This window comes from Neoarius graeffei, chromosome 9 (genome assembly GCF_027579695.1).
Source record: "Neoarius graeffei isolate fNeoGra1 chromosome 9, fNeoGra1.pri, whole genome shotgun sequence".
Taxonomy (NCBI): Eukaryota; Metazoa; Chordata; class Actinopteri; order Siluriformes; family Ariidae; genus Neoarius; species Neoarius graeffei.
Window position 1 is genome coordinate 22,227,878 of NC_083577.1, and position 27,420 is coordinate 22,255,297.

A 27,420-nucleotide genomic window follows, 5' to 3' on the forward strand; every position below is an offset into this window, starting at 1 on the left:
AAAACACGGAGCAAAAACATGGCTGAATCCTGAATGACTCCTATTTGTATAAATAGGGGACTACATAGGCGGCAAAATGTAGTGTTTTTCCCTGCCATGGAAGTGCACTTGTATACTGAAGAGGAAGCCATTTGCATTACAGCCAGGAGGGCTGATAGAAGTGGCAAAACATTTTACTTTTTATTGTTTCTTTCACAACTTGAATGCATTGAAACAAAAAATTATGACAAACTAACGTCGCTTACACTAAAATATCGAGGGAAATTTGTAATAAAAACTTTACGGTCGGCAATTTCCACGCGGAAATTCTCGATCGGTCGGGTTACCGGAAACATACTTTTTTTTTTTGCCTTACATGTATAGTTAGCTAAATAACCTTCTCCAACCTGATTTTTATCCTCTCAAAATCAGCATCGCAACTATACTAGCACTGTTCATTAATTATAATTTCATTTTTTGATAGATAGTTAATCAGCTTTTACCCCTTTCCTCCCGTGTCTCCTTTCCTCGCGACTCCTGGCTCCCTCGCTTCGCGCCTCTCAATTTTCCAAAACAACCAATCTCTGGCGTTATCTCGTGCTGCATTCGCCGCAGTTGGACATTGGAAATTCGCGCACGTAAATGTCAAATTGGCCGTAATTTTTCTTTGAATTCGTCGCTGCCAACTGGGGTAGCAGCAGGGGTGGCAAGGCTTTCTTTTAACTCCAATGGAAAAGAAGCGTGTTAGTAACTGTTTATCTTGATTGGCTGTAACCTTGTAAGTGAAATGTTTGGCAACAATAGCGTTGTAGCCTGCCTACCCCCCCCAAAAAAAAAAAAACTCTTCGGATCTACATGATTCACACAAGTGACCTATTTTGGGACCAAAACGGCAAATTTCGCCGAAAGGTGAGGAGTTTGCATGTGTGGATTTTTATTTATTTATTTGTTGGTTCACTTCTTCATTTTGTCATGCAAATACAAAAATACTTTAGAGTCCAGACTTCCTAATGTGACCGTGCGGAAATAATACATGTAGGTGTACAGCCAATAACATTTTAAGGTGCAGTGCGAGCTACCACTATTCTTACACTACCATTCAACTCACAACAAATAACTTTGTACATCAGACAAAACCTTCCTCATTCTCACAGAGAAACACTGCAAATTAAATAACAAGGCTGCTCTAAGCCTGATAGGATGGCAAGTCTCTAATCAGATTAAAATGAAAGCTATTCCAATGTGAAGTGTATGAGTCCAAGTGCTGTTGGTGTATATAGCACAAAATCTTATCTGTCTTGCAATCTTGCATCAGTTACTCACTGTATGCGCAGCCGTAGATGTCGATCCTGAGCCCAATTCTGCCACTGGGGTTCCATTCAAGAGGAATAAATTTCAGAAATCGGGTTCGAATGGGTTGACTGAGTTTGTGATAGACTGCACTGTCGGAATTCATGTTCCCCACCAATCTCTGGGAAGAAAAATGAGAAAAGAATAAGGAAAAATAAGCAGATTATATATGGTTTGGTTGTACAAGCCACATTATTTACTGTGCTTTTGTATTGTGCTCTTGTTTGAATTACTCATTCTTTCAATTTTCAGAAACAGAACCAAGAAAATCCAATATAAAACCAGAAGGGCACTCAGAGAGTACAGACCCCCATCAAGGACAATAGTCTTCAATGATAGGCCAATCTGCAACCAGCACTTGTGGATATATGCCTGGATATATTTCCAAACCTATTACAATTATGTATGTACATGTGTATCCCAGAGGATTACTGGTACCCATAAATGTGGATTGTGATATGGAGTCATCATATTTCTACATTGGCTATGTTTTGTCATGATTGAACTTTGCTGCCATCCAGTCAATTTTAAGATGGACGGCATTGTTGAGTGCAGATACTGTATTGTGCAACGTTAGCAAAAGTGACACTATATTCATGGATCTGCCTGGTGACTCGGATCCACTCCAAAATGGAACGGGTTCTTTCTTGGACCATGCTACACCCTTCCACCAAGTTTCATGGTTGGTCGGTTGGTACGTTTTACACAATCATGATTACAGACAAACAAACCGCACTGAAAACACAACTTCTTGGAAGGACAATAGAAAACAGAACCAAGGAAGGGCAACCAGTGAACCGGCGACAGGGTCATGGGTGTCGAAGGCTCATTGATTTCCCATGGAGCATGAAGGCTAGCCCATATGGTCCAATCCCACAGAAGAGCTACTGTAACACAAACTGCTGAAAAGGTTAATGTTGGCTAAAACAGAAAGGTGTCAGCATTAACTTTTCCAGCAGTTTGTGCTCTTCTGTGGGATTGGACCATATGGGCTAACCTTCGTGCCCCATGCAAAACAATGAGCCTTTGACACCCATGACCCTGTTGCCGGTTCACTGGTTGTCCTTCCTTGGACCACTTTTGGTAGGTACTAACCACTGCATACTAGGAACACCCCACAAGATGTACCATTTTGGAGATGCTCAGACCCAGTCATCTAGCCATCACAATTAGGCCCTTGTCAAAGTTGCTCAGATCCTTACACGCTTGCCCATTTTTCCTGCTTCCAACACATCAACTTCAAGAACTGACTGTTCTCTTGCTGCCTAATATATCCCACCCCTTGACAGGTGCCACTGTAATGAGATAATCAACGTTATTCACTTCTTCACCCGTCAGTGGTCATAATCTTATAGCTGATCGGTGTATTTGTTATATTTATACACTCAAAAAAAATTACTAAATTTACCAGTGTGTGTCAGTGGGTTGGCACCTTTGAATGGTGTTTGTACCTTTCCAGTGTTCCTCTCGGCTCATTTATTTATACATACTAAAGGTAATGAGCAATGACGGCTCAGAGATTAAGGCTCTGAGCGATTGATCAGAAGGTTATGAGTTCAAACCCAAAAAGTGTAAAGCTGCCACTGTTGGTTTCTTTAGCAATGCCCTCAACTGCGACCTGTAGCCTTTGGATAAAACCATTGACCAAATGAAATCTAAAGGTACCGAAGATGCAATGACAGTAAAACACATGCCACAAACACTACTGGGCTTTGTGTAAAGAAATGAGCTTTAATGAAGATATTTTAAAAATAAATGCCTCAAGAGTTTATTTAAATATCAACATAATTTCATCTGTTAATCCCTCTAAAGCCCAGTGATTCGTGCTTGACTCACTCTACAGGAATGCGAGAACAGATTAAGCGAAACCCACATGAGTGTTGTGAAAAACTTGTGAAAATATCAACTTTTTTTTCCCCCTGAGCATGCCACATGCATCCCGATGAGAAAGTGTGACAAATAAATCATGCGTAATAACACAGGAGAACAATATCGTGAAGCACACTCCCTCAGAAATCTGTTGTGCCGCCTACATTGTTCTGGTACCAGCCAGTTTTTCTTGTGCGTTAGTGTGAAGTATGCACTCCACAGACAAAACATTTATCATTTCAGAAGACTCCCAATTAATTCAGATAAGATTCCTCAAGATTCCTTTTTTCTACTGATGAAAGAAAAAAAAAAGTCAGATTTTGTGAAGAACATTAATCAAGTCAATATTGGACGATGAACACTGTGTTTTAGGAGCTGCTTGTGTTCGTGTTCGAACTAAATACACAGGATCACAAAACAAAGTGAAACTCAGACACAGTCTCATCTCATCTCATCTCATTATCTCTAGCCGCTTTATCCTTCTACAGGGTCGCAGGCAAGCTGGAGCCTATCCCAGCTGACTACGGGCGAAAGGCGGGGTACACCCTGGACAAGTCGCCAGGTCATCACAGGGCTGACACATAGACACAGACAACCATTCACACTCACATTCACACCTACGCTCAATTTAGAGTCACCAGTTAACCTAACCTGCATGTCTTTGGACTGTGGGGGAAACTGGAGCACCCGGAGGAAACCCACGCGGACACGGGGAGAACATGCAAACTCCGCACAGAAAGGCCCTCGCCGGCCACGGGGCTCGAACCCAGGACCTTCTTGCTGTGAGGCGACAGCGCTAACCACTACACCACCGTGCCGCCCACTCAGACACAGTATTAGTTTTAAATACGGAAGCAACTATAAACCGAGTACGCTGTACTCTGAATGCTGAAGTCAGTTTTACAACAAGCTGTAACTACAATTAAGCTCAATCCTAAGGGCTATAGAGTGAGAGGAGCTACTAAAGAAATGGCACAAATCAGTATTCAGACCTTAGATGCAGACTTAAGTGGTACTCGGACAGGGATGTGCGTATGAGGGGCCGAGTTTGCTTAAAACAGAGGCGTGTCTCACTTATCCGCCACCCTCACCATGGATTTAAGCACTAATTTTTAACTTTATATCAGCTCATGTGGCGGCACGGTGGTGTAGTGGTTAGCGCTGTCGCCTCACAGCAAGAAGGTCCGGGTTCGAGCCCCGTGGCCGGCGAGGGCCTTTCTGTGTGGAGTTTGCATGTTCTCCCCGTGTCCGCGTGGGTTTCCTCCGGGTGCTCCGGTTTCCCCCACAGTCCAAAGACATGCAGGTTAGGTTGACTGGTGGCTCTAAATTGACCGTAGGTGTGAATGTGAGTGTGAATGGTTGTCTGTGTCTATGTGTCAGCCCTGTGATGACCTGGTGACTTGTCCAGGGTGTACCCCGCCTTTCACCCGTAGTCAGCTGGGATAGGCTCCAGCTTGCGTGCGACCCTGTAGAACAGGATAAAGCGTCTAGAGATAATGAGATGAGATCAGCTCATGTGAGGATAAGCATTAAAGGGAAACTCTGGGATGTTTTAACCTGGGCTCTATTTTTCCATCTCTTTGGATCCAAATATTTACTCAGGACAATTGAAATTGAAATTGGTCCAGTATTGAGTTAAAACGCTATAACTGGCAACTGTAAAATGGCTATACGATGTAATCCTATGGGGCAATCATCTGTGTCAGTGTAAACCAGGCTTGTAGTGCTCGAGTCCGACTCGTGCCCTAATTTTAAGGACTCGTGACTCGACTTGGACTTGAGCACTGATGACTCGGACTTGGACTCAGACTTGTGCATTAATTGCATTCAGACTCGTAAAATGGAGACTCGGACTCAGATTTTTCTCTTTATTTTTTGTAACATGCCTTAATAAATTGCTATAAGATATTTATAGCTACATTAATTTTTGTACTCATGTCAAAGTGTCACACCTGCATGCCTTGGCGCGTGCATCAGATAGACTCTCGGGCGCGCTCTGGACAGTGCGCACATCAAGCAGATTCTCACATGCGTGCTGTAAATGACTCGCACCTGCACAGGATTAAGGCACAATCAGCGCGCCTATATAAAAACTGTGAAAACACACTTACTTTGCGAAGTATTGAATTGTGTTGCTGACACATTACCGAGCCTTATTTCCTTGTTTGGTTTCCTGATCCCTGATTTCCTGTTTCTTGTCTTTGATCCTGCTGAGTCTACGACAGCCTGTTTGTGCCTTGCTTGACCCATTGCCTGTTTCAACGTTTTATGATTTCGCCTGTCGTTCTGGATCGTTTATCTGTCTTCACTTGTATTGAAAACACACCTTTTGCACTTACATCCATCTCCCAACCATCTCTGACAGAATACTTTGCTCTCCCTGACAAAGAGAATGCACATTCACCTGTTCATATGTCATGTTCAGGAACAAACTAATGTTAATGTTAAAAGCGCTAAAACAGCCACCGTCAAATGGCGCAGTTGGAGTCTTATTCTCGGACTCGACTCAGACTCGACTCGAAATTTTATTTAATGTCTTGGACTTGAACACTGGGGACTTGAGACTGGACTTGAGGTTTAGTGACTCGACTACAACACTGATGTAAACTACTTGCTTCTACCACTGACAGGCTCATAAGGCTATTATAAGTGTCTAACAACACGGAAAGGATCCCTACAGAGATACACCTGTGTCTGTTTAACTCAATAACTGTAAAAAATGACTGTAGTCGATTATTGCACAGGGTCTGTATAATCTGGCTCAAATAAATATTGACGGCCATCAAATTCAAATGCCTCGTCCATATCGCTGTAATCAGCTAAATGTTCATGTTACTTTGGAAATCGACTTCTTCACAAATTCTTCCTGTCTTATCATTTTGTAAATATCAGAAAACAGCCCCTGTGTAATAATCGACTACAGGAACTGAATGGTAAAGCGATGAGTGTAGGAACAATCGTTTTCTACAGTTTCTTTAAAGTTATTGAGGTAAAAAGACACATATGCATCTCTGTAGGGATCCTTTTCCCTTTGTCAGACCCTCATAATAACATTATGAGTTTGTCAGTGGCCAAAATACACTACCGTTCAAAAGTTTGGGGTCACTTTGAAATGTCCTTATTTTTGAAAGAAAAGCACTGTTCTTTTCAATGAAGATCACTTTAAACTAATCAGAAATCCACTCTATACATTGCTAATGTGGTAAATGACTATTCTAGCTGCAAATGTCTGGTTTTTGGTGCAATATCTCCATAGGTGTATAGAGGCCCATTTCCAGCAACTATCACTCCAGTGTTCTAATGGTACAATGTGTTTGCTCATTGCCTCAGAAGGCTAGTGGATGATTAGAAAACCCTTGTACAATCATGTTAGCACAGCTGAAAACAGTTGAGCTCTTTAGAGAAGCTATAAAACTGACCTTCCTTTGAGCAGATTGAGTTTCTGGAGCATCACATTTGTGGGGTCGATTAAATGCTCAAAATGGCCAGAAAAATGTCTTGACTATATTTTCTATTCATTCTACAACTTATGGTGGGAAATAAAAGTGTGACTTTTCATGGAAAACACAAAATTGTCTGGGTGACCCCAAACTTTTGAACGGTAGTGTAAGTGGTTTACTTTGATGCAGATGATTGCCCCATAGGATTATACTGGACTGATTTTGATCGTTTTTGCCATTAGTAAAAACCTGGACCTAAAAAGATGGGAAAATAAGGCCCAGGTTAAAAAATACCAGTGCTGCCCTTTAAGTCCAGTGGTCCAACTGTCTGACAGTTAATATGTCATACTGAAATGTATGTTTTGGGCTGTAGTTACAGAGCTAAATATTTAAACTGCCATTAAAGTTCGATATTAAATACATACACTCCCGGACACTTTAATAGGAACTTGTTCTTGACTCTAAGATTCCTGTTCTTGGCTGCAGGACTGGAATCCAATGTGTTCTTCTGCTGCTGCATGCTGAGATGCTTTTCTGCTCACCACGGTTGTAAAGAGTGATTATATGAGTTACTATATCCTTCCTGGCAGATCAAACTGCTCAATCTGTGCATTTCCTCTGACCTCTCTTACCAACAGAACTGTCGCTCCCTCGACTAAATTTTTTTTTCGCACCATTCTATGTAAACTCTAGATACTGTTGTGTGTGAAAACCCCAGGAGATCAGCGGTTTCTGAAACACTCAAACCAGTCCATCTGGCTCAAACCAACACCCATGCCACAGTGAAAGCAAGTCACACTTTGAGATCACAATTTTTCCCATTCTGATGTGTGAACATTCACTGAAGCTCTTGATTTGTATCTGCATGAGTTGATGCATCGTGCTGCTCTCAAGGGATCGACTGATTAAAGAACTGCATCAAACGGCAGGTGGATGTACGTAGGGGTGTTCCTAATAAAGTGGCCGGTGAGTGTAACTCTGACACTATTAATTAATATATAAACCAGGACACTTAGGATGAAGCATGAACTACATAAAGGTGAAATAATCTGCAGAAATTAAGGACCTAAATCCATCCCTTAGTGACTGAATGAGTTTACTTGTAGGTGTATGAAATTTTATCTGCTTTCGACATATTCTATGTACAGTATATGCTGCATATTATGCTTTATGTTCACTATAACTGACATCATGTTTTTTGTGTTGACAGAAGACCACTTTATTTCGCGAAGAAACTGAGCACAGAGCCAAACTCGCCATATTGGAGTGGGCTGAGCATGCACACAATACATATCTAACGCTGTCAGTTGCCAGATTTTCACACAATAATCCTGTCTGCGACTGTCAGACAGAGAGTGTCGGAGAAAAGCTGTGGAGTTTGTCACTGCGCAACCATATGCAAAGAATAAAGGAAGATTTAATGGGTTCGTTAGTGAGCGGTACTGATGAGCCGCAGACACCAGACTGAACACAACAAAAGGAAACAATTATAATGCTTTGAAATTAACAGTTACATTTGCGTCGCAGGTTTACAGGTTTTATCAATAGAAATGCCATAATATCCGATTTACATTCATTTTAAATGAAGGATAACAGGTAGAGAAGGAAAGCAGCAAAAAATGACATGAAAAAGGTACAATTTTTAAATCTAATGTAGTCAGTCAAAGGCTAAAATGTGCTCTGTTTGTGAAATGTGGCTTTGATCTTTTCCGACAGAAAGGCCAATTTAACCGAGGCCAGTATTTCAAATGAATAAATGAATAAACATTCTCTTGTATAACGGGAAGAGTGGCACGGTGGTGTTGTGGTTAGCACTGTTGCCTCACAGCAAGAAGGTTCTGGGTTCGAGCCCAGTGACTGACAGGGGCTTTTCTGTGTGGAGTCTACGTGGGTTTCCTCTGGGTTCTCCCACAGTTCAAAGACATGCAGGTTAGGTTAACTGGTGACTCTAATGTCGCTTTTCCACTACCAACGCGGCTGAGTTGGGCTGAGCCGTGCCGTGCTGAGTTGGGCTGAGTCGAGCTGAGTGGGGCTGTTGGGGTTGCATTTCGACTACAACCGCGCTGAACCGTGCTGGCTGGAAGTGGGTGGACACATTGGGTGGAGTTAGCGAAAGTGGGTGGACGTCACGTGATGTCGTTAGGTGGCACAAACAGTGACATCAGTGATCTTTTAAGCGGTAGTCTCACGACCCGGATAGTAAACAATAAACATGGAGGACATGGAGTCGTTAGTGTTGCTGGTCTTGTTGCTGTGGCTTGTTGTCACCGACAACGCCAACAGATACTGGCAAGAGCGTATAGATGAGGCGAGGCGCATAAGGCTTCAGAAATTCTCGTCATTATTCTTCTTCCGGGTTTACGGTGTTTACAGATCCCAGCGTGCTCGCGGGGCGTGTGTGGGTGTGTTTTAGGACACTCCTCCTCACCAATCAGTGCACAGGGGAGTGTCTCCTCACGCCCCTAGCCCCACTCGGCTCGGTTTGGCTCGCTTCAGCCCCACTCCAAAACCGTGCGAGTTTTGGGTGCTAAGCAGGGCTGAAGCGAGCTGAGTCGTGCTGCTCTGAGGTAGTCGAAACGCGAGCCGTGTCGGGCTGAAGTGAGCTGAAGCGAGCTGAAGTGAGCTGAAAAAGGGTAGTGGAAAAGGGCCATAAATTGACCATTAATGGTTGTTTGTCTCAATGCATCAGCCTAGTGACTTGTCCAGAGTGTACCCTGCCTCTCACCCATACAGTAGTCAGCTGGGATAGGCTCCAGCTTGCCCGTGACCCTGCACAGGATAAATGGTTATGGATGGTACAACAGGAAGAAAAAACCCACAGAGACACTAGAGACCAAAAACAAGAACCTTACTCTCCAATTTCTACAACTTATTATTATTTTAATCAAGCTGACATAATCCTTCCACCCTCATTGTCTGAGGTCACCGCCTCTTCTGTAATAATTGTCCACCCGCCTATAGAAATCATTCAAAATGTGATTTGTGTATGTCCAGGAAGGACTACTGCTCCTCTGAGATTGAAAATAGCCCAGCTCATTATCATTATTACATCATTACTATATCCGTATAGCAGTATGTTCATTATGCTTTATGAACAATGTGTACTCAAAGCTTGTTAAGAAAAGTGCCTTCAGCGACAGTTTCTAAGCTATATGGGACAACCTGATGGATGTTGGTGAAGTTGCATTACAGAAGAAAAAATAAAAATAACATACTTATATATTGAATACATCAACTTAAAAAAAAAGCATGAATACATCAGGCGGATACACGCTACATGTTTGCCCTTACACGCTACTCGATTTCTTTTCAGTCGATGTATCATGTTTTTTTTTGTTTGTTTGTTTGTTTTTGGTGTTTTTTTAGCTTTTGCTCATCAAATTTTTTAAGACACCCTGTATATATCATTAAAACTTCATGGAAAGGATGTTATTTGCTTTCTAACCCTGCCTTGGTATGTGTCTGTAACGCTAATGTGACCCATAGCCGGCTGATGTGAGAACCATGGCTGGGGCTACCTTGGCCATTCTGCCAGATTTTGGAGGTGATCCGTCACATAAATTTGGGTGGAATACGACCCCGATTCCAAAAAAGTTGGGACAAAGTACAAATTGTAAATAAAAACGGAATGCAATGATGTGGAAGTTTCAAAATTCCATATTTTATTCAGAATAGAACATAGATGACATATCAAATGTTTAAACTGAGAAAATGTATCATTTAAAGAGAAAGATTAGGTGATTTTAAATTTCATGACAACAACACATCTCAAAAAAGTTGGGACAAGGCCATGTTTACCACTGTGAGACATCCCCTTTTCTCTTTACAACAGTCTGTAAACGTCTGGGGACTGAGGAGACAAGTTGCTCAAGTTTAGGGATAGGAATGTTAACCCATTCTTGTCTAATATAGGTTTCTAGTTGCTCAGCTGTCTTAGGTCTTTTTTGTCATATCTTCCTGTAACAGTTCTCACGAAGGGGTGGAGCACAGAGGACGGCAGGACAGAGATCAGGTCTGAAACTACGATTTTTATTGCCACACTTTTCAGTGAACAAATTAGAACCCAGACACACACCAACACACAACCAGCGTCTGGTTCCAGGATGAGCTCTCTGCTCTCTGCTCTCCCTCTTTAAATAGGGCGGGGTCACTGGGAAGACACACACAAACACAGGTTAATTGACAACAGGTGTAGTGATTCTGCCACTTACCTTCCCTGACTCTGCCCTCCTGTCACAGACCGGTGCTTGGCCACGCCCCCGCTGCCACACTTCCGTTTTGTGATGCGCCAATTTTGTGGCTGAAAGATCTGGACTGCAGGCTGGCCAGTTCAGTACCCGGACCGTTCTTCTACGCAGCCATGATGCTGTAATTGATGCAGTATGTGGTTTGGCATTGTCATGGTGGAAAATGCCAGGTCTTCCCTGAAAGAGACGTCGTCTGGATGGGAGCATATGTTGCTCTAGAACCTGGATATACCTTTCAGCATTGATGGTGTCTTTCCAGATGTGTAAGCTGCCCATGCCACACGCACTAATGCAACCCCATACCATCAGAGATGCAGGCTTCTGAACTGAGCACTGATAACAACTTGGGTCGTCCTTCTCCTCTTTAGTCCGAATGACACGGCGTCCCTGACTTCCATAAAGAACTTCAAATTTTGATTCGTCTGACCACAGAACAGTTTTCCACTTTGCCACAGTCCATTTTAAATGAGCCTTGGCCCAGAGAAGACATCTGCGCTTCTGGATCGTGTTTAGATACGGCTTCTTCTTTGAACTATAGAGTTTTAGCTGGCAACGGCAGATGGCACGGTGAATTGTGTTCACAGATAATGTTCTCTGGAAATATTCCTGAGCCCATTTTGTGATTTCCAATACAGAAGCATGCCTGTATGTGATGCAGTGCCGTCTAAGGGCCCGAAGATCACAGGCACCCAGTATGGTTTTCCGGCCTTGACCGTTACGCACAGAGATTCTTCCAGATTCTCTGAATCTTTTGATGATATTATGCACTGTAGATGATGATATGTTCAAACTCTTTGCAATTTTACACTGTCGAACTCCTTTCTGATATTGCTCCACTATTTGTCGGCGCAGAATTAGGGGGATTGGTGATCCTCTTCCCATCTTTACTTCTGAGAGCCACTGCCACTCCAAGATGCTCTTTTTATACCCAGTCATGTTAATGACCTATTGCCAATTGACCTAATGAGTTGCAATTTGGTCCTCCAGCTGTTCCTTTTTTGTACCTTTAACTTTTCCAGCCTCTTATTGCCCCTGTCCCAACTTTTTTGAGATGTGTTGCTGTCATGAAATTTCAAATGAGCCAATATTTGACATGACATTTCAAAATGTCTCACTTTCGACATTCGATATGTTGTATATGTTCTATTGTGAATACAATATCAGTTTTTGAGATTTGTAAATTATTGCATTCCATTTTTATTTACAATTTGTACTTTGTCCCAACTTTTTTGGAATCGGGGTTGTAAGTATGCAAATGAAACCATGGTAGCTGTGATAGTAGCAATGGAAGATGCCGGTAAAACCAATGGCGGCAGTGACATATAGCGACGTATGGTCTTACGGCAATGACGGCAGTGTGTACAGTTTTCATGAGTGCAGTACGGCATCGCCAAGGCAAGACGAAATAAGCCACACCTCCTAGAATGTTGCCCTCTCTGCAGAATGTTGTTTCGTGAATATTTTGACCTCAATGGTTGTGAAGGAATGCTACAGTAACCCCCGGTAGCCCATGGAAGCCTCACGTATGCCATAAGGATGGTCATGGATGCCTTCATGGTTGTGATGGATGGATTTATCCAGGGCTTGACCCATAGGAATTTTCAACATGATGGAACTTTCCAGGAATGGAAGCCACACCCTCGTGGTTGACAAGGTAGCTCCCTGGCTTTCATGTATTCCAATGGAAGGGCCCAGAATGTGCACCGGTTGACCCTGGAAGCCCCAAAATCATCTCCCGGCATCTACCGTGAAGTGATTCTGGCTATGTGAGACCAAGGCATAAAGCCAGTTTAACAAACAACAGTAAATGCAGCCAGTCTGCCTAATGACGTCTAAAACGTTTCTAGCAAAGTGGAATTTTCTCAAGTAATAAATGCCACTTGATTAAACTGCAGTAGCACAATGGACATAATCCTAATCAGTTCAGTTTGCAATCAGATATCACTGCAAATGTCTGTAATGCCCTTACACACTCTGCACAGTTGGGGTGCAATGCACTGACACCATCATTATCTGTTTAGTGCTCCAAGTATTCATATTTGCTTCTATATTTGAACTTAAATCCAAAATGCCAGAAATGACAACACTGGTGTGTAAATTCTGGCTCTGACAGTTCCTCAACCTCAGCTACATCATTCAAGTTTATAATAAGATCTAGTGGGCCTGTTTGTGCAATTATTAATGTTTGTTATTTGTTAATTGCCATGCCTGCAATATTTTCTAACAAATTTAGTTGGTTCCAATTCCAAAAAATATCAACAAACTAGTATCCTAGCTTAGTCCACCACAACCTTGACCAGGCATTTCCGAAGGATAATTTCTTTGACTTCTTTGAACTATGAGCTTCATATCTGCCTGCTCACCCACATGAAAAATTAAGAATGCTGCAAACCATCCTGAAAGTCAAGTGGGAGGATTGGGTTGCCAGTGATGAGGTGTTACAAAGAAGTGGATTCGCCAGCATCGAAGCAACCGTCACCAAGCATCAACTGCGATGGGCGGGACATGTCTGTTGCATGGAGGACACCCAACTCCCCAGGATCATTCTTCTTAGCGAATTGGAACATGGAACAAGGCCTAGAGGAGCAACAAAACGTCGCTACCATGACCAACTGAAAAAGACCATGGCTGTCTGCGGCATCAACCACAAGATCTGGGAACATTCAGTTTCATACCACCCGACCTCATCATTAATAGAGTTGATAAGCTGGAGGAAGACCGAAGATGGAACAATGAAGAGAGAGGCGACGAAGGAAGGAGCACCTTTAGAATCCGCAGCCTGCGTGGATTCCTTGCCCACGTTGAACTCGACTCTTCTGATCTCATCTGGGACAACAAGAACAGTCATCTTAAGTGCCACTTACTGTCTACCACTCCAGGCGCATTGCCCAATTAAGGAGGATTTGGATGTGCCGACATGCACTACTGCTGCCAACGATGATGACCCACATGAAAGTACAAACTTCCCCCTTACATAACTTTTTGTTTTGTGTGTGTGTGTGCCCCTAATCCTTTTGTGTATGCCTCTAGCCCTTTGAACCTTCCTGCACAGTCTTTTTTAATTAACAATGTGCCTCCTAATTGTATCTGTTTAGAACATATCTGTTAAATCCAAATACAGTAACATGTTTGTATTTCAGCACCTACATATTGTTATCATGTGAAGAAATGACATTGAGGCTCAAGTCAAAGGCCTTACAGGCAAGTCTTGCCACTTGGCAGCCATCTTGGTCACGTGCCTGCATAGTTATTGCACAGCAAATGAATGTGGAGAGAGCCATAACTGCACTTTCAATACATAAAAATTACATGTATAGAATCACCAGTCAAATCTACATCCATCCATCCATCCATCCATCCATCCATCCATCCATCCATAACTGCTTATCCTGTGCAGGGTCACAGGCAAACTGAAGCCTTTCCCAGCTGACTATGGGCGAGAGGCAGGGTGGTACACCCTGGACAAGTCACCAGATCATCACAGGGCTAACACAGAGAGGCAACCACTCACACCTACAGTCAATTTAGAGCAACCAATTAGCCGGAGCACCCGGAGGAAACCCACACGTACACAGGGAGAACATGCAAACTCTACATAGAAAGGCCCCCATCAGCCACTGGGCTTGAACCCAGAACCTTCTTGCTGTGAGGCAACAGTGCTAACCACTACACCACTGTGCCACCCACTCATCAAATCTGATTAAAAAAATACAAACACTTAAAAATTTGGTTACTTTTCCCAAAATAAGATTTACACAGCTTTCCCACAGGTAATATTTCTACTACACATGCACAGGGTTGCTAAAAGGTCGCTATACTTCTACTACCGGGGTATCTCAATCATTTCAACATTATCAAAAGTTGCATCAATGACTATAGTGGAGAGGGTTTGACCAGTATATGAGAAGATCCTGCAGTCAACACAGTTTGGATTTAGAGGCAATAGATCAACATGTGATGCCATCTTTGTTACTAGACATATAATAAAAAAGAACAAGAACCACTCTTTATCTCCTTCATCGATCTTAAAGCAGCCTATGATTGGATCCCTCAAGAAGTGTTGTTTGGTGTTCTAGAAATTCTGCCCCAGGCTCATCTCAATCATCAGAGCCCTCTACACTGGGATGAAAACTTATATCAAGGGTAAAAAAAAAAAGTCCCTCTCACGCCAAAATCTGGTCTTCCCAGGCAGTCTCCTGTCCCAGTACTAACCAATTCTTTAAGGTGTATGGGTGCAGTGCCAATCTCCATTTTAATAGCCCTCAGCCTCTCGCCTATACAGCTAGGGTTACAGTGGGGGGCTAGTCCTCTGGTAACCACATGAGTTTTTTAACTGCGAGTTGGCCTAGTGGTTAGTGTGTACGCCTCTTGATGGGGAGATCACGAGTTCCACTTGCGGTTGGTTCATACCAAAGACCATCATAAAAATGGTACCTACTACCATCTGGCAAGGCATGCTGCAATACAGATCGAGTGGGGAAGTTAAAACTCTCTTATATAAAGGGTGCAAGTGAAATTTAACCCATCTGAAGCAGTGAACACACACAAGTGAGCAATGAGAACACACACATACCGAGAGCAGTGGGCAGCTATACTACGGTGCCCAGGGAGCAGTTGTGGGTTAGGTGCCCTTGCTCAAGGGCACTTCAGGCCATGGCTGCCCCATGTTAACCTAACTGAATATCTCTGGACTGTGGGGGAATCCAGAGGAAACTCACACAGACACAGGGAGAACATGCAAACTCCACACAGAAAGGCCCCCTTCGGCCACTGGGCTCGAACCCAGAACCTTCTTGCTATGAGGCGACAGTGCTGACCACTACACCACCACATGAGCTTTACAGTAGAGCCCCTGGAAATGGCAAAACTCATGTAAATGAGCTTCTCTACGCTGATGATGTGGCAATATTCTCAAAAAGTATTACAGAGCTTAAACAGATCTTGGAGATATATGACAATACTTTCAGAAGATTTGGTCTACAAGACTGAGACTATGGCACTCATTGTGAAGAAATCCATTAAGGACAAGAAGTCCTTAACCCTTTGGTGCTGGCCTAAAATTCCCTGATTTTCACCAATACCTATTCAAACAAAAATAGCTTGAGGTTGGACTTCAGGATACCCATCATGCTGTATACCCTTTTAAAGCTTAATAAATAAGCTAAACAACTGCACTATGCTTCTGACTCTCCATCACTTTCTCCTTGTAATTCTTGGTCCACATTGAACTCTTCTCCGCTTGAAAGATTGCCAGTTTCACTATCTATGCTACTTTCGTCACCAATACCATCATTCATAAGAATTTCCTCCACTTGTTCCACTGTAAATCATGGATGCGGTCAAGATGCCATTTTGAATCTGACTGAGGTCATTGCATTACAAGACAGTAAAAGGCAACCAATCAAAAGAAAGGATTCATTCTTACCAGAATATAATTGGCTATGATACAATAAGTATTGTAAGACATCTTTTTTTTGTTGTTTTCAAGATATTTTAATTTTGTCATAGCAACCATTACACCATCGCTCCTGGAGCAATGATATTTAAAGGGTCCAGCACCAAAGGGTTAATAATTGTGAAGAACTATGTTATCAAGAACGTCAAGGGCTTTGGATACCTTGGATATGAAATTACCAATACTGAAAACACATCTGCATTCTTACACCTTCAAGTGTCTTCTGCCTTCCAGAAATGGAATGAGCTGAAATGAGTTCTGACTGATTGTGAGATTCATCTGTGCACATGCACGAAGATTTTAAATGCATGTGTCCACTCTCGGTTGCTCTATAGTACCCAGGCATGGGATCTTTCCACAAAAGAAGTGCAAAAATTAGAAACAGTATGCAACAGTTTCCTGAGGAAAATGGCGTCTGGAGGTTATGCTTGCAAAAATGTCCCCCCAAGCAATGATAGGAAGAAAGGAATAAACCCAGCAATTCAAGTCAAAGGCCAGCTAAACTGGGCTTTTAAGATATTAAACCAACAGTTGTATAAAATCAATAACTCACAGCACATTCAAGATTTCTTTATATTTCCTGAAATACTTGGCTCACATTTACTGAATGGAAAATGACACATGACAGAAACAAGCATTGTTTGATAAACACATGTCAAACAAGACAGAGAGAAAAGTGGAAGACCTATTGGGAGTAGATCAGCAGCAGGTGTGTAAGACATCCATCCATCCATCCATCCATCATCCATAACCACTTATCCTGTGCAGGGTCACAGGCAAGCTGGTGCCTATCCCAGCTGACTATGGGTGAAAGGCGGGGTACACCCTGGACAAGTCGCCAGATCATCGCAGGGCTGACACATAGACACAGACAACCATTCACACTCACATTCACACCTACGGTCAATTTAGAGTCACCAAGTAGCCTAACCTACATGCCTTTGGACTGTGGGGGAAACCAGAGGAAACCCACACAGACACGTGGAGAACATGCAAACTCCACACAGAAAGGCCCCCATCGGCCACTGGGCTTGAACCCAGAACCTTCTTGCTGTGAGGTGACAGTGCTAACCACTACACCACCGTGCCGCCTGTGTGGAAGACAATGATGGACAACAAGAACCTTGAGTGTCTATTAGAACATTGCTTTCCAGTGGCACGCCCCAAGGCTAATGACGTGCCACATGGGAAGAAATGAGGATGATGATGATGACGTATGCACAACTGTTTGCCTGGTGCAACTGTTTGCTTGGCTCCCTCGCCACCTGCTGATCAACTTTAATCGATCTGCAATAGAGAGTCTCCTGACCTACTGCTGTATGGTGTGATTTTCCAGTTGCACCACAGAGGACAGGAAGGACCTGCAGCAAGTGGTGAGGGTAGCAGAGCGCATAATTGATACATCACGACCTCCCGTCAAAGATATTTACACTGACTAACTACAAAAGAAGGCCAGCTGCATTTTAAAGGACCATACCCACCCTGGACATCATCTGTTCTTCCTACTGCCCTCTGGAAGGAGATACAGACTCATCAGAGCTGCATCAAACAGACTACACTGCAAAAAAATGCTATCTTAGCAAGTGAAAATATCTTGAAAATAGTTGAAACGATCTAGCATTTCCTATTAGAAGAATACAAGACACCAATTCTGAGATTATTAAACCGAGTTCTAGACTGCAACCAACTTATTCTATGATGTCTCATCTCATCTCATTATCTCTAGCCGCTTTATCCTGTTCTACAGGGTCGCAGGCAAGCTGGAGCCTATCCCAGCTGACTACGGGCGAGAGGCGGGGTACACCCTGGACAAGTCGCCAGGTCATCACAGGGCTGACACATAGACATAGACAACCATTCACACTCACATTCACACCTACGGTCAATTTAGAGTCACCAGTTAACCTAACCTGCATGTCTTTGGACTGTGGGGGAAACCGGAGCACCCAGAGGAAACCCACGCGGACACGGGGAGAACATGCAAACTCCGCACAGAAAGGCCCTCGCCGGCCACGGGGCTCAAACTTGGACCTTCTTGCTGTGAGGCGACAGCGCTAACCACTACACCACCGTGCTGCCCCCTAAGATGTCTTATCAAGTAAAAATATCTGTCCATGCAGCAAGATAATTTCACGAGGATTAAGTAATTTTCTCCTCAAATTCAGTTTTCAATTTTTTGCAGTGTAAAAAACAGCTTCTACCCTCAAGCTATCAGATGTGCAACCCCACTTCCACTGCCCCAACTTCACCAGTGAGGGGCAACAAACACCCTCCCCCAAGGAGAATGCTTATTTATTGCTTTTATGTCTATTTATTGTGTTTCTTTTTGTGTTATTTTGTTCTTATGCGTCTATTTTATTCCGTTTCCTGCATTTTGCACTGCAAGTACCGAGAGCTGCTAAACTGTTTCGTTGTTTCTAAAACAACGACAATAAAGTTCTATCTAAGTTTGGCGCTTTTTTTAAATATTTATTTACTTATTTATTTTTGTAGGCAGCTGGATATGTGCATACAACCACCATCTTTAACATTATGGACTTTTCTCATAGATTTCTACTCAGGATTTTTTAAGTGTTTGTCTGCTGGTGGTTTAAATGCTGCAAGTAGCTGTTCTAATGTGGCTCATGCTGATCATTAACATGAGAACTCATTTCCTGTTGTAAACTTGAGTAAAAATTTGGCAATATTTTGAAAAACTGAAACGTTTTGAATTTTCCATTCAATGATGGGGTTATAAAAGTACAGTGCCGAGTTTCCCAAAAGCATCGTAGTACAAAGATCACTAAATGCTAGAGCGAGCAGCATAATGAATACTCTCTCTCCTAGTTAAGATGTTCTTAGCATTAAGAGGCTTTTGGGAAACCCACCCCAGCTTCAGCAAAACTGGAAAATAATCATTGGATACAATTTTCTCATTAATACTTTTGGGACTAAACAGACTTTATGCTGAACTTATGCTTGTTAACATACATACATGCATAACAGGAACACTTTTCAGTTCATAATGTAAACAGTGGTGCTTGAAAGTTTGTGAACCCTTTCGAATTTTCTAGATTTCTGTATAAATATGACCTAAAACATCATCAGATTTTCACACAAGTCCTAAAAGTAGATAAAGAGAACCCAGTTAAACAAATGAGACAAAATATTATACTTGGTCATTTATTTATTGAGGAAAATGATCCAATATTACATATCTGTGAGTGGCAAAAGTATGTGAACATTTGCTTTCAGTATCTGGTGTAACCCCCTTGTGCAGCAATAACTGCAACTAAACGTTTCCGGTAACTGTTGATCAGTCCTGCACACCGGCTTGGAGGAATTTTAGCCCGTTCCTCCGTACAGAACAGCTTCAACTCTGGGATGTTGGTGGGTTTCCTCACATGAACTGCTCACTTCAGGTGCTTCCGCAACATTTCGATTGGATTAAGGTGACTTGGCCATTCCAAAACATTAACTTTATTCTTCTTTAACCATTCTTTGGGAGAACGACTTGTGTGCTTAGGGTCGTTGTCTTGCTGCATGACCCACCTTCTCTTGAGATTCAGTTCATGGACAGATGTCCTGAAATTTTCCTTTAGAATTCACTGGTATAATTCAGAATTCATTGTTCCATCAATGATGGCAAGCCATCCTGGCCCAGATGCAGCAAAACAGGCCAAAACCATGATACTACCACCACCATGTTTCACAGACGGGATAAGGTTCTTATGCTGGAATGCAGTGTTTTCCTTTCTCCAAACATAACGCTTCTCATTTAAACCAAAAAGTTCTATTTTGGTCTCATCCGTCTACAAAACATTTTTCCAATAGCCTTCTGGCTTGTCCACGTGATCTTTAGCAAACTGCAGACGAGCAGCAATGTTCTTTTTGGAGAGCAGTGGCTTTCTCCTTGCAACCCTGCCATGCACACCATTGTTGTTCAGTGTTCTCCTGATGGTGGACTCATGAACATTAACATTAGCCAATGTGAGAGAGGCCTTCAGTTGCTTAGACATTACCCTGGGGTCCTTTGTGACCTCGCCGACTATTATGCACCTTGCTCTTGGAGTGATCTTTGTTTGTTGACCACTCCTGAGGAGGGTAACAATGGTCTTGAATTTCCTCCATTTGTACACAATCTGTCTGACTGTGGATTAGTGGAGTCCAAACTCTTTAGAGATGGTTTTGTAACCTTTTCCAGCCTGATGAGCATCAACAACGCTTTTTCTGAGGTCCTGAGAAATCTCCTTTGTTCGTGCCGTGATACACTTCCACAAACATGTGTTGTGAAGATCAGACGTTGATAGATCCTTGTTCTTTAAATAAATAGGGTCCCCAGTCACACCTGATTGTCATCCCATTGATTGAAAACACCTGACTCTAATTTCACCTTCAAATTAACTGCTAATCCTAGAGGTTCACATACTTTTGCCACTCACAGATATGTAATATTGGATCATTTTCCTCAATAAATAAATGACCAAGTATAATATTTTTGTCTCATTTGTTTAACTGGGTTCTCTTTATCTACTTTTAGGACTTGTGTGAAAATCTGATGATGTTTTCGGTCATATTTATGCATAAATATAGAAAATTCTAAAGGGTTCACAAACTTTCAAGCACCACTGTATTTAATGTTTATACTAGTAGAAAATGTTCAAATCTGACCTTTCCCAGGCCACCAGCCACACATATGTTGTTGATATTTCTTCCTAAACACTGGGGAACTGCTAAGAGACACGGTTTGTGTCACTCCTTCCATCACGTACTCCGATCCTCTCCTTTGTGATATGCCCATGTATGATGAAACATGTTCCTTTTCCAGAATTACCTGTCTTCTTCCACCTCTGGGAATAAAACCATAACAATACATCCTCCCACTTACCTTTGCCCCCTGAGAATGGCTGACGACGACCAGGCTCAGATGCTATACCCATGTAAACAGCTTCCCCTAAACGCTTCATTATCTTCCTTCCTGTCTTTTCCATCTAGACAGGTTTCATCAGCTGTTTACGTCTGATCCTCTGGGTCATGCGTCATTTTGCCGCCACTGTTAAACCTACTTGTGCTGCGAAAGCCCTGAATGAGGTGAATGTGCCCCACGAGGGCAGAAGGAAGATAAATGAAGGTAATTTGGTGTAATTGGGAAGGAGGGCGATGGGATGGAAGATGTTTGCGTCAAGGATCAGGAAGTGTAATCTAGGAAGAGTACAGTGGAAAAACAGCCTCAACTCAAAATAACCAATCGTATTGTATTTTTTTTTTTTACTTGAACGTGACTCGTGTTACAGCTCTAACAGCTCATCGATTGTATTTGACTTCACTGGCAAATGTAAATGGTAAAATTATTGACCTTTCTATATTAGTCCACTAATAATCATTTTTGGGGAGAAAGATACACAGACGTGCTCATAACCCAGACGCCGGTGAGTCAACAAAATGCAAATGATTTTATGGAGAGCTGCACTTTTTAATATGGTCCTGTGGGCTTGCTAATAGTTTCCTTTACTACCTCACTGTTTTTAAGCAAAAGCTGCGAGTTCAACCAGATAATAGCATTCTCAAAACAACAAATGCAACTAATATAGCTTGAAATTGGTGCAACATTCATACAAAGCATTGAGAAATCCTTCATCCCTGCAATCTGAGTTGGTCTAGTGCTCTCCATATATATATATATATATATATATATATATATATATATATATATATACACACACACACACACTGGCCACTTTATTAGGAACACCCATACATCCACCTGCTGTCTGATATCAGCCGATCCCTTGACAGCAGCTCAGTGCATCAAATCATCCAGATAAAAATCAAGAGTATCAGTTAATGTTCACTTCAAACATCAGAATGGGAAAAATTGTGATCTCAAAGTGTGACTTCCTTTCACTGTGGCGTGGGTGTTGGTTTGATCCAGATGGACTGGGTTGAGTATTTCAGAAACTGCTGATCTCCTGGGGTTTTCACACACAACAGTCTCTAGAGTTTACACAGAATGGTGCGAAAAACAAAAAAACACCGACTGAGTGAGTGACAGTTCTGTGGGTGGAAACAAATGGCTTGTTGATAAGAGAGGTCAGAGGAAAATGGCCTCCCAAAAGCATCGTAGCACAAAGATCATTGTTAAATGGTAGTGCGAGCATCACAATGAAGTCTCTCTCTCTTCTAGTTAAGACACTCTTAGCGTAAAGAGGCTTTTGGGAAACCCACCCCAAATTGGTTTGAGCTGCCAGGAAGGATATAGTAACTCATATAATCACTCTTTACAACCATGGTGATCAGAAAAGCATCTCAGCACGCAACAGCAGAAGAGCACACTGGGTTCCAGTCCTGCAGCCAAGAACAGGAATCTTAGAATCAAGAACAAGTTCTTATTACAGCGGCCGGTGAGTGAGTGAGTGTGTGTGTGTGTGTGTGTGTGTGTATATATATATATATATATATATATATATATATATTATACTAGTGCATCTCAAAAAATTTGAATACCATGAAAAAGTTCCTTTTTTTCATTATTAATTCAAAAAGGTAAACTTTCATATATTCTATATTCATTACATGTAAAGTGAAATATTTAAAGCCTTTTTTGTTTTAATTTTGATGATTATGGCTTATAGCTCATGAAAATCAGAAATCCAGTATCTCAAATTATTAGAATATTCCCTAAGATCAATCAAAAAAAGGATTTACAATACAGAAATGTCCAACTTCTGAAAAGTATATTCATTTATACACTCAATACTTGGTTGGGGCTCCTTTACCATGAATTACTGTATCAATGCGGTGTGGCATGGAGGTGATCAGTCTGTGGCACTGCTGAGGTGTTATTGAAGCCCAGGTTGCTTTGATAGTGGCCTTCAGCATATCTGTATTTTTGGGTCGGGTGTTTCTCATCTTCCTCTTGACAATACCCCATACTGTAGATTCTCTACGGGGTTCAGGTCAGGCAAGTTGGCTGGCCAATCAAACACAGTAATATCATGGTCAGCAAACCATTTGGTCGTAGTTTTGTCACTGTGGGTAGGTGCTAAGTCCTGCTGGAAAAGGAAATCAGCATCTCCAAAAATCTCGTCAGCAGATGGAAGCATGAAGTGCTCTAAAATCTCCTGGTAGATGGCTGTGTTGACTTTGGACTTGATAAAATACAGTGGACCAACACCAGCAGATGACATGGCACCCCAAATCATCACAGACTGTGGAAACTTCACACTGGGCTTCAAACACCTTGGATTCTGTGCCTCTCCACTCTTCCTCCAGACTCTAGAACCGTGATTTCCAAATTAAATGCAAAATGTACTTTCATCTGAAAAGAGGACTTTGGACCACTGAGCAGCAGTCCATTTCTTTCTCTCCTTAGCCCAGATAAGACACTTCTGACATCGTCTCTGGCTCAGGAGTAGCTTGATATTAGGAATGCGAAAGTTGTATCCCCTTTCTTGAAGATGTCTGTTCGTGATGGGTCTTGATACACTGACACCAGCCTCAGTCCACTCCTTGTGAAGCTCTCCCAAGTTCTTGAATCAACTTTTCTTGACAATCCTCTCAAGACTGCGGCCATCCCTGTTGCTTGTGCACCTTTTCCAGCCACCCTTTTCAGCAATGACCTTTTGCGGCTTACCCTCCTTGTGGAGGGCATCAGTGATCATCTTCTGGACAACAGTCAAGTCAGCCGTCTTCCCCATGATTGTGGTTGTGTGTACTGAACTAGACCGAGAGATACACTGTGTTCATACTGTTTTACTCAAACTCGAAATGAAATATTCTAATATTTTGAGATGTTTTTGTACTGTATGCCATACTGATTAAAATTAAAATAGAAAAATGCTTGAAACATTTTAGTTTATGTGTAATGAGTCTATAATATATAACATTTTCACTTTCTTAAATAACTGATGGAAAATATTGAACTTTTTCACAATATTCTAATTTTTTGAGATGCACTAGTGTGTATATATATATATATATATATATATATATATATATATATATATATATATATATACTGAATTAAATGCATTGTGAAAAGAGGGGTTAAATGCACTGCTCTTATTCACTGGGGAGAAAAAGGCTTGAGCGTGTGTCAGAAATAGAGAGCACAACTAACAGCAGAGCTGAGACAGCTTTCCCAAAGGGATTAAAGTCCTCCTCTCTCTCTCTCTCTCTCTCTCTCTCTCCTCTCCCCCTCTCTGTGTATTTCCTACAGTCTACCAATCTCCAGGCTTATTTTCCTCCTCCTTTCTCTCCCCTTTCCATATTTTTTCCTTTTCTATCTCTGACTGTAATTTTCATTTGCACTGATATTATATATTTGTAATAACAAACAAATAGCAGTTGTTGTCATATTAGTGTGTGTGTCTGTGTGTGTGTGTGTGTGTGTGTGTGTGTGTGTGTGTGTCCGCGCATGCGTGCGTACTGCATGTGTGTACTCATTTCACATGCGACCAGGCCTATCTCCTGTCTCACTCTTTTTCTCCCTCTACCTTTGCTCTTTTCCTCACTTTTCTTTCTCACACTCCTGATAGGCATCACACTCCTGAGCCTGAGAACAATCAGAGGGCATGTTTTATTTACTGCTGCTCAATGGACTAGACAAAAAAAAAAAAAAAGGAGAGAGAGAGAGAGAGAGAGAGAGAGAGAGAGAGAGAGAAAATATCTCATGGGATGTGGGTGATGATTCCATCACATGATGTTGGTGTTGTGGGTAAATTAACGCCCGAGGTGATTTTTCTTTACTCAAAGCTATTTTTACACGTATGAGCGAAAACAATTCCATTAAATTGCTTGTCATTTTTCATATTTGTGCCTTTGTTGACAACCGGAAAAATTTAAAAACACATCACGATGAGGTCCTTGATTAGATGTAACAGGAAAAAAAAGCACCTCAGTGCAACCTCGTTGTGTATCATGCTTCCAGGTTGCAGTATATCCTGTTCATATAGACTGTACATGGTTTAATGACTAATAGCGGGACATACTCAACTTATACTGACTTTAATTAATGTGTGTCTGATATGTAACCACGCTACTCCTTTCAGTGAATAAGGGCCCGTTTACACGAGGACACTGTCGGGTAAAAACGACTAAATATTTTATCGGAAGTGGGGCAGCACGGTGGTGTAGTGGTTAGCGCTGTCGCCTCACAGCAAGAAGGTCTGGGTTCGAGCCCCGGGGCCGGCGAGGGCCTTTCTGTGTGGAGTTTGCATGTTCTCCCCGTGTCCGCGTGGGTTTCCTCCGGGTGCTCCGGTTTCCCCCAAAGTCCAAAGACATGCAGGTTAGGTTAACTGGTGACTCTAAATTGACCGTAGGTGTGAATGTGAGTGTGAATGGTTGTCTGTGTCTATGTGTCAGCCCTGTGATGACCTGGCGACTTGTCCAGGGTGTACCCCGCCTTTCGCCCGTAGTCAGCTGGGATAGGCTCCAGCTTGCCTGCGACCCTGTAGAAGGATAAAGCGGCTAGAGATAATGAGATGAGATGAGATTTTATCGGAAGTGCCTTTCGTCTACACGGGGACGCCGTTTCCGAGGCTGAAAAACGGAAAAAATTGAAAACGCCTTCCAGAGTGGATAAGTTAAAAACAGCCCCCGCTGCATATCCGTCTAAACTACCCAATACGCAAAACTCTGCTCGGATCTGCTCACGTCGAGTACGCAGTTACGTCATACATATGTCATATACTGTACATGCCAGCCCGGGAAGTAAGAAAGTAAGTAAAAAAGTAAGAGCATGTCTGATTGCATCGATCCAACGGACCTTCAAGCTGCTCTGGCAGCTTTAATAAACGTCCAGGAGTCCTTCGAACATCTATACCGAATCTGCACATATACCGTTAATGAACAGAGGCGGGTATAGTATGCTCTTACTTTTTTACTTACTTTCTTACTTACCATAGCCAGAGTAGTCAAAGTTTTCGCGGCGCAGATGTGCAGATCAGACAAGACGGAAGACGTTGCGCATGCGTGCAGACATAGCGGAGGTCTTTCACAGCACCACCTAGCCGCCTGGCATGCACAGCCAATTGAATTCCACACATTTATGCCGCATAAATTCATTGGAATTCATAAATTATGCGTCAGCGTATAGACGCAGATTTCCTCCTTGAAAACGGTCGTGTAGACGCGGAAAAAAGTGAGAACGAAAACGGACTTTTGCGTTTTTGTTTCAGACCGTCCCCGTGTAAAGTGGGCCTAAGAGTGAAACATACAGTCTACCCCTGACTGACTGGTGCCCTTCAAGAGAATGGACAAAATGATGAAAGTAATTTTTTTTCAAACAGCATTCAGTATCTACTGTTGCCTTTGGCCGGGTTTCCCTGAGGTATAAATGTGAGGTTTATTATGTATAAAACCTCTTTCGAAGGGACAGATGCCCACTGACCTTGAAGGATGGTGGAGAAAGATTCAGTATGTGCTCTATATGTGTCTGCTCTGTAACTGTCTCCTGTATCGTGAGGCTGTTATGTATCCCATAATTAACAGAATGATTTGGCTATAAGAGAAAGCTACGAAGCTGCAGGTTTCTCATCTCATCTCATCTCATCTCATCTCATCTCATCTCATCTCATCTCATCATCTCTAGCCGCTTTATCCTGCTCTACAGGGTCGCAGGCAAGCTGGAGCCTATCCCAGCTGACTACGGGCGAAAGGCGGGGTACACCCTGGACAAGTCGCCAGGTCATCACAGGGCTGACAGCTGCAGGTTTAATCCGAGCAAAATGACAAATCTTGACAATCTGGATATTAAAACAGTAACAACAACAACAAATCCAACATAAGCCCTGTTGTAAAGACAGAAGTGTCTGTGTCCATGTGTTTAAAAGAGATTCAGATCATTTTGAACCACTGCTCTGCATAACACATTTCATGTCAACGTGAACACCGGTGTTAAAATAAATAACAACTATACAACATCCCTGTACGTTTAAAAATATCCGAATATCACTGATACAGTGGGTATAAAAAGTGTACACACCCCATTAAAATGACAGGTTTTTCTGATGTAAAAAAATGAGACCACGATAAATAATTTCAAAACTTTCCCCACCTTTAATGTGACCTATAATCTGTACAATTCAATTGAAAAACTATC

At 42.3% G+C, this 27,420-nt stretch overlaps 1 protein-coding gene across 1 annotated transcript in view; it reads right to left on the reverse strand.

The window, feature by feature from the left end:
* Window positions 1-27,420, reverse strand: part of cntnap5a (contactin associated protein family member 5a) — a 207,715-nt gene that overhangs the window by 148,962 nt on the left and 31,333 nt on the right. Inside the window, exon 2 of the mRNA XM_060929196.1 lies at window positions 1,303-1,450. Coding sequence (XP_060785179.1) covers window positions 1,303-1,450 — 148 coding nt within the window. The remainder of the gene's footprint in view (window positions 1-1,302; window positions 1,451-27,420) is intronic.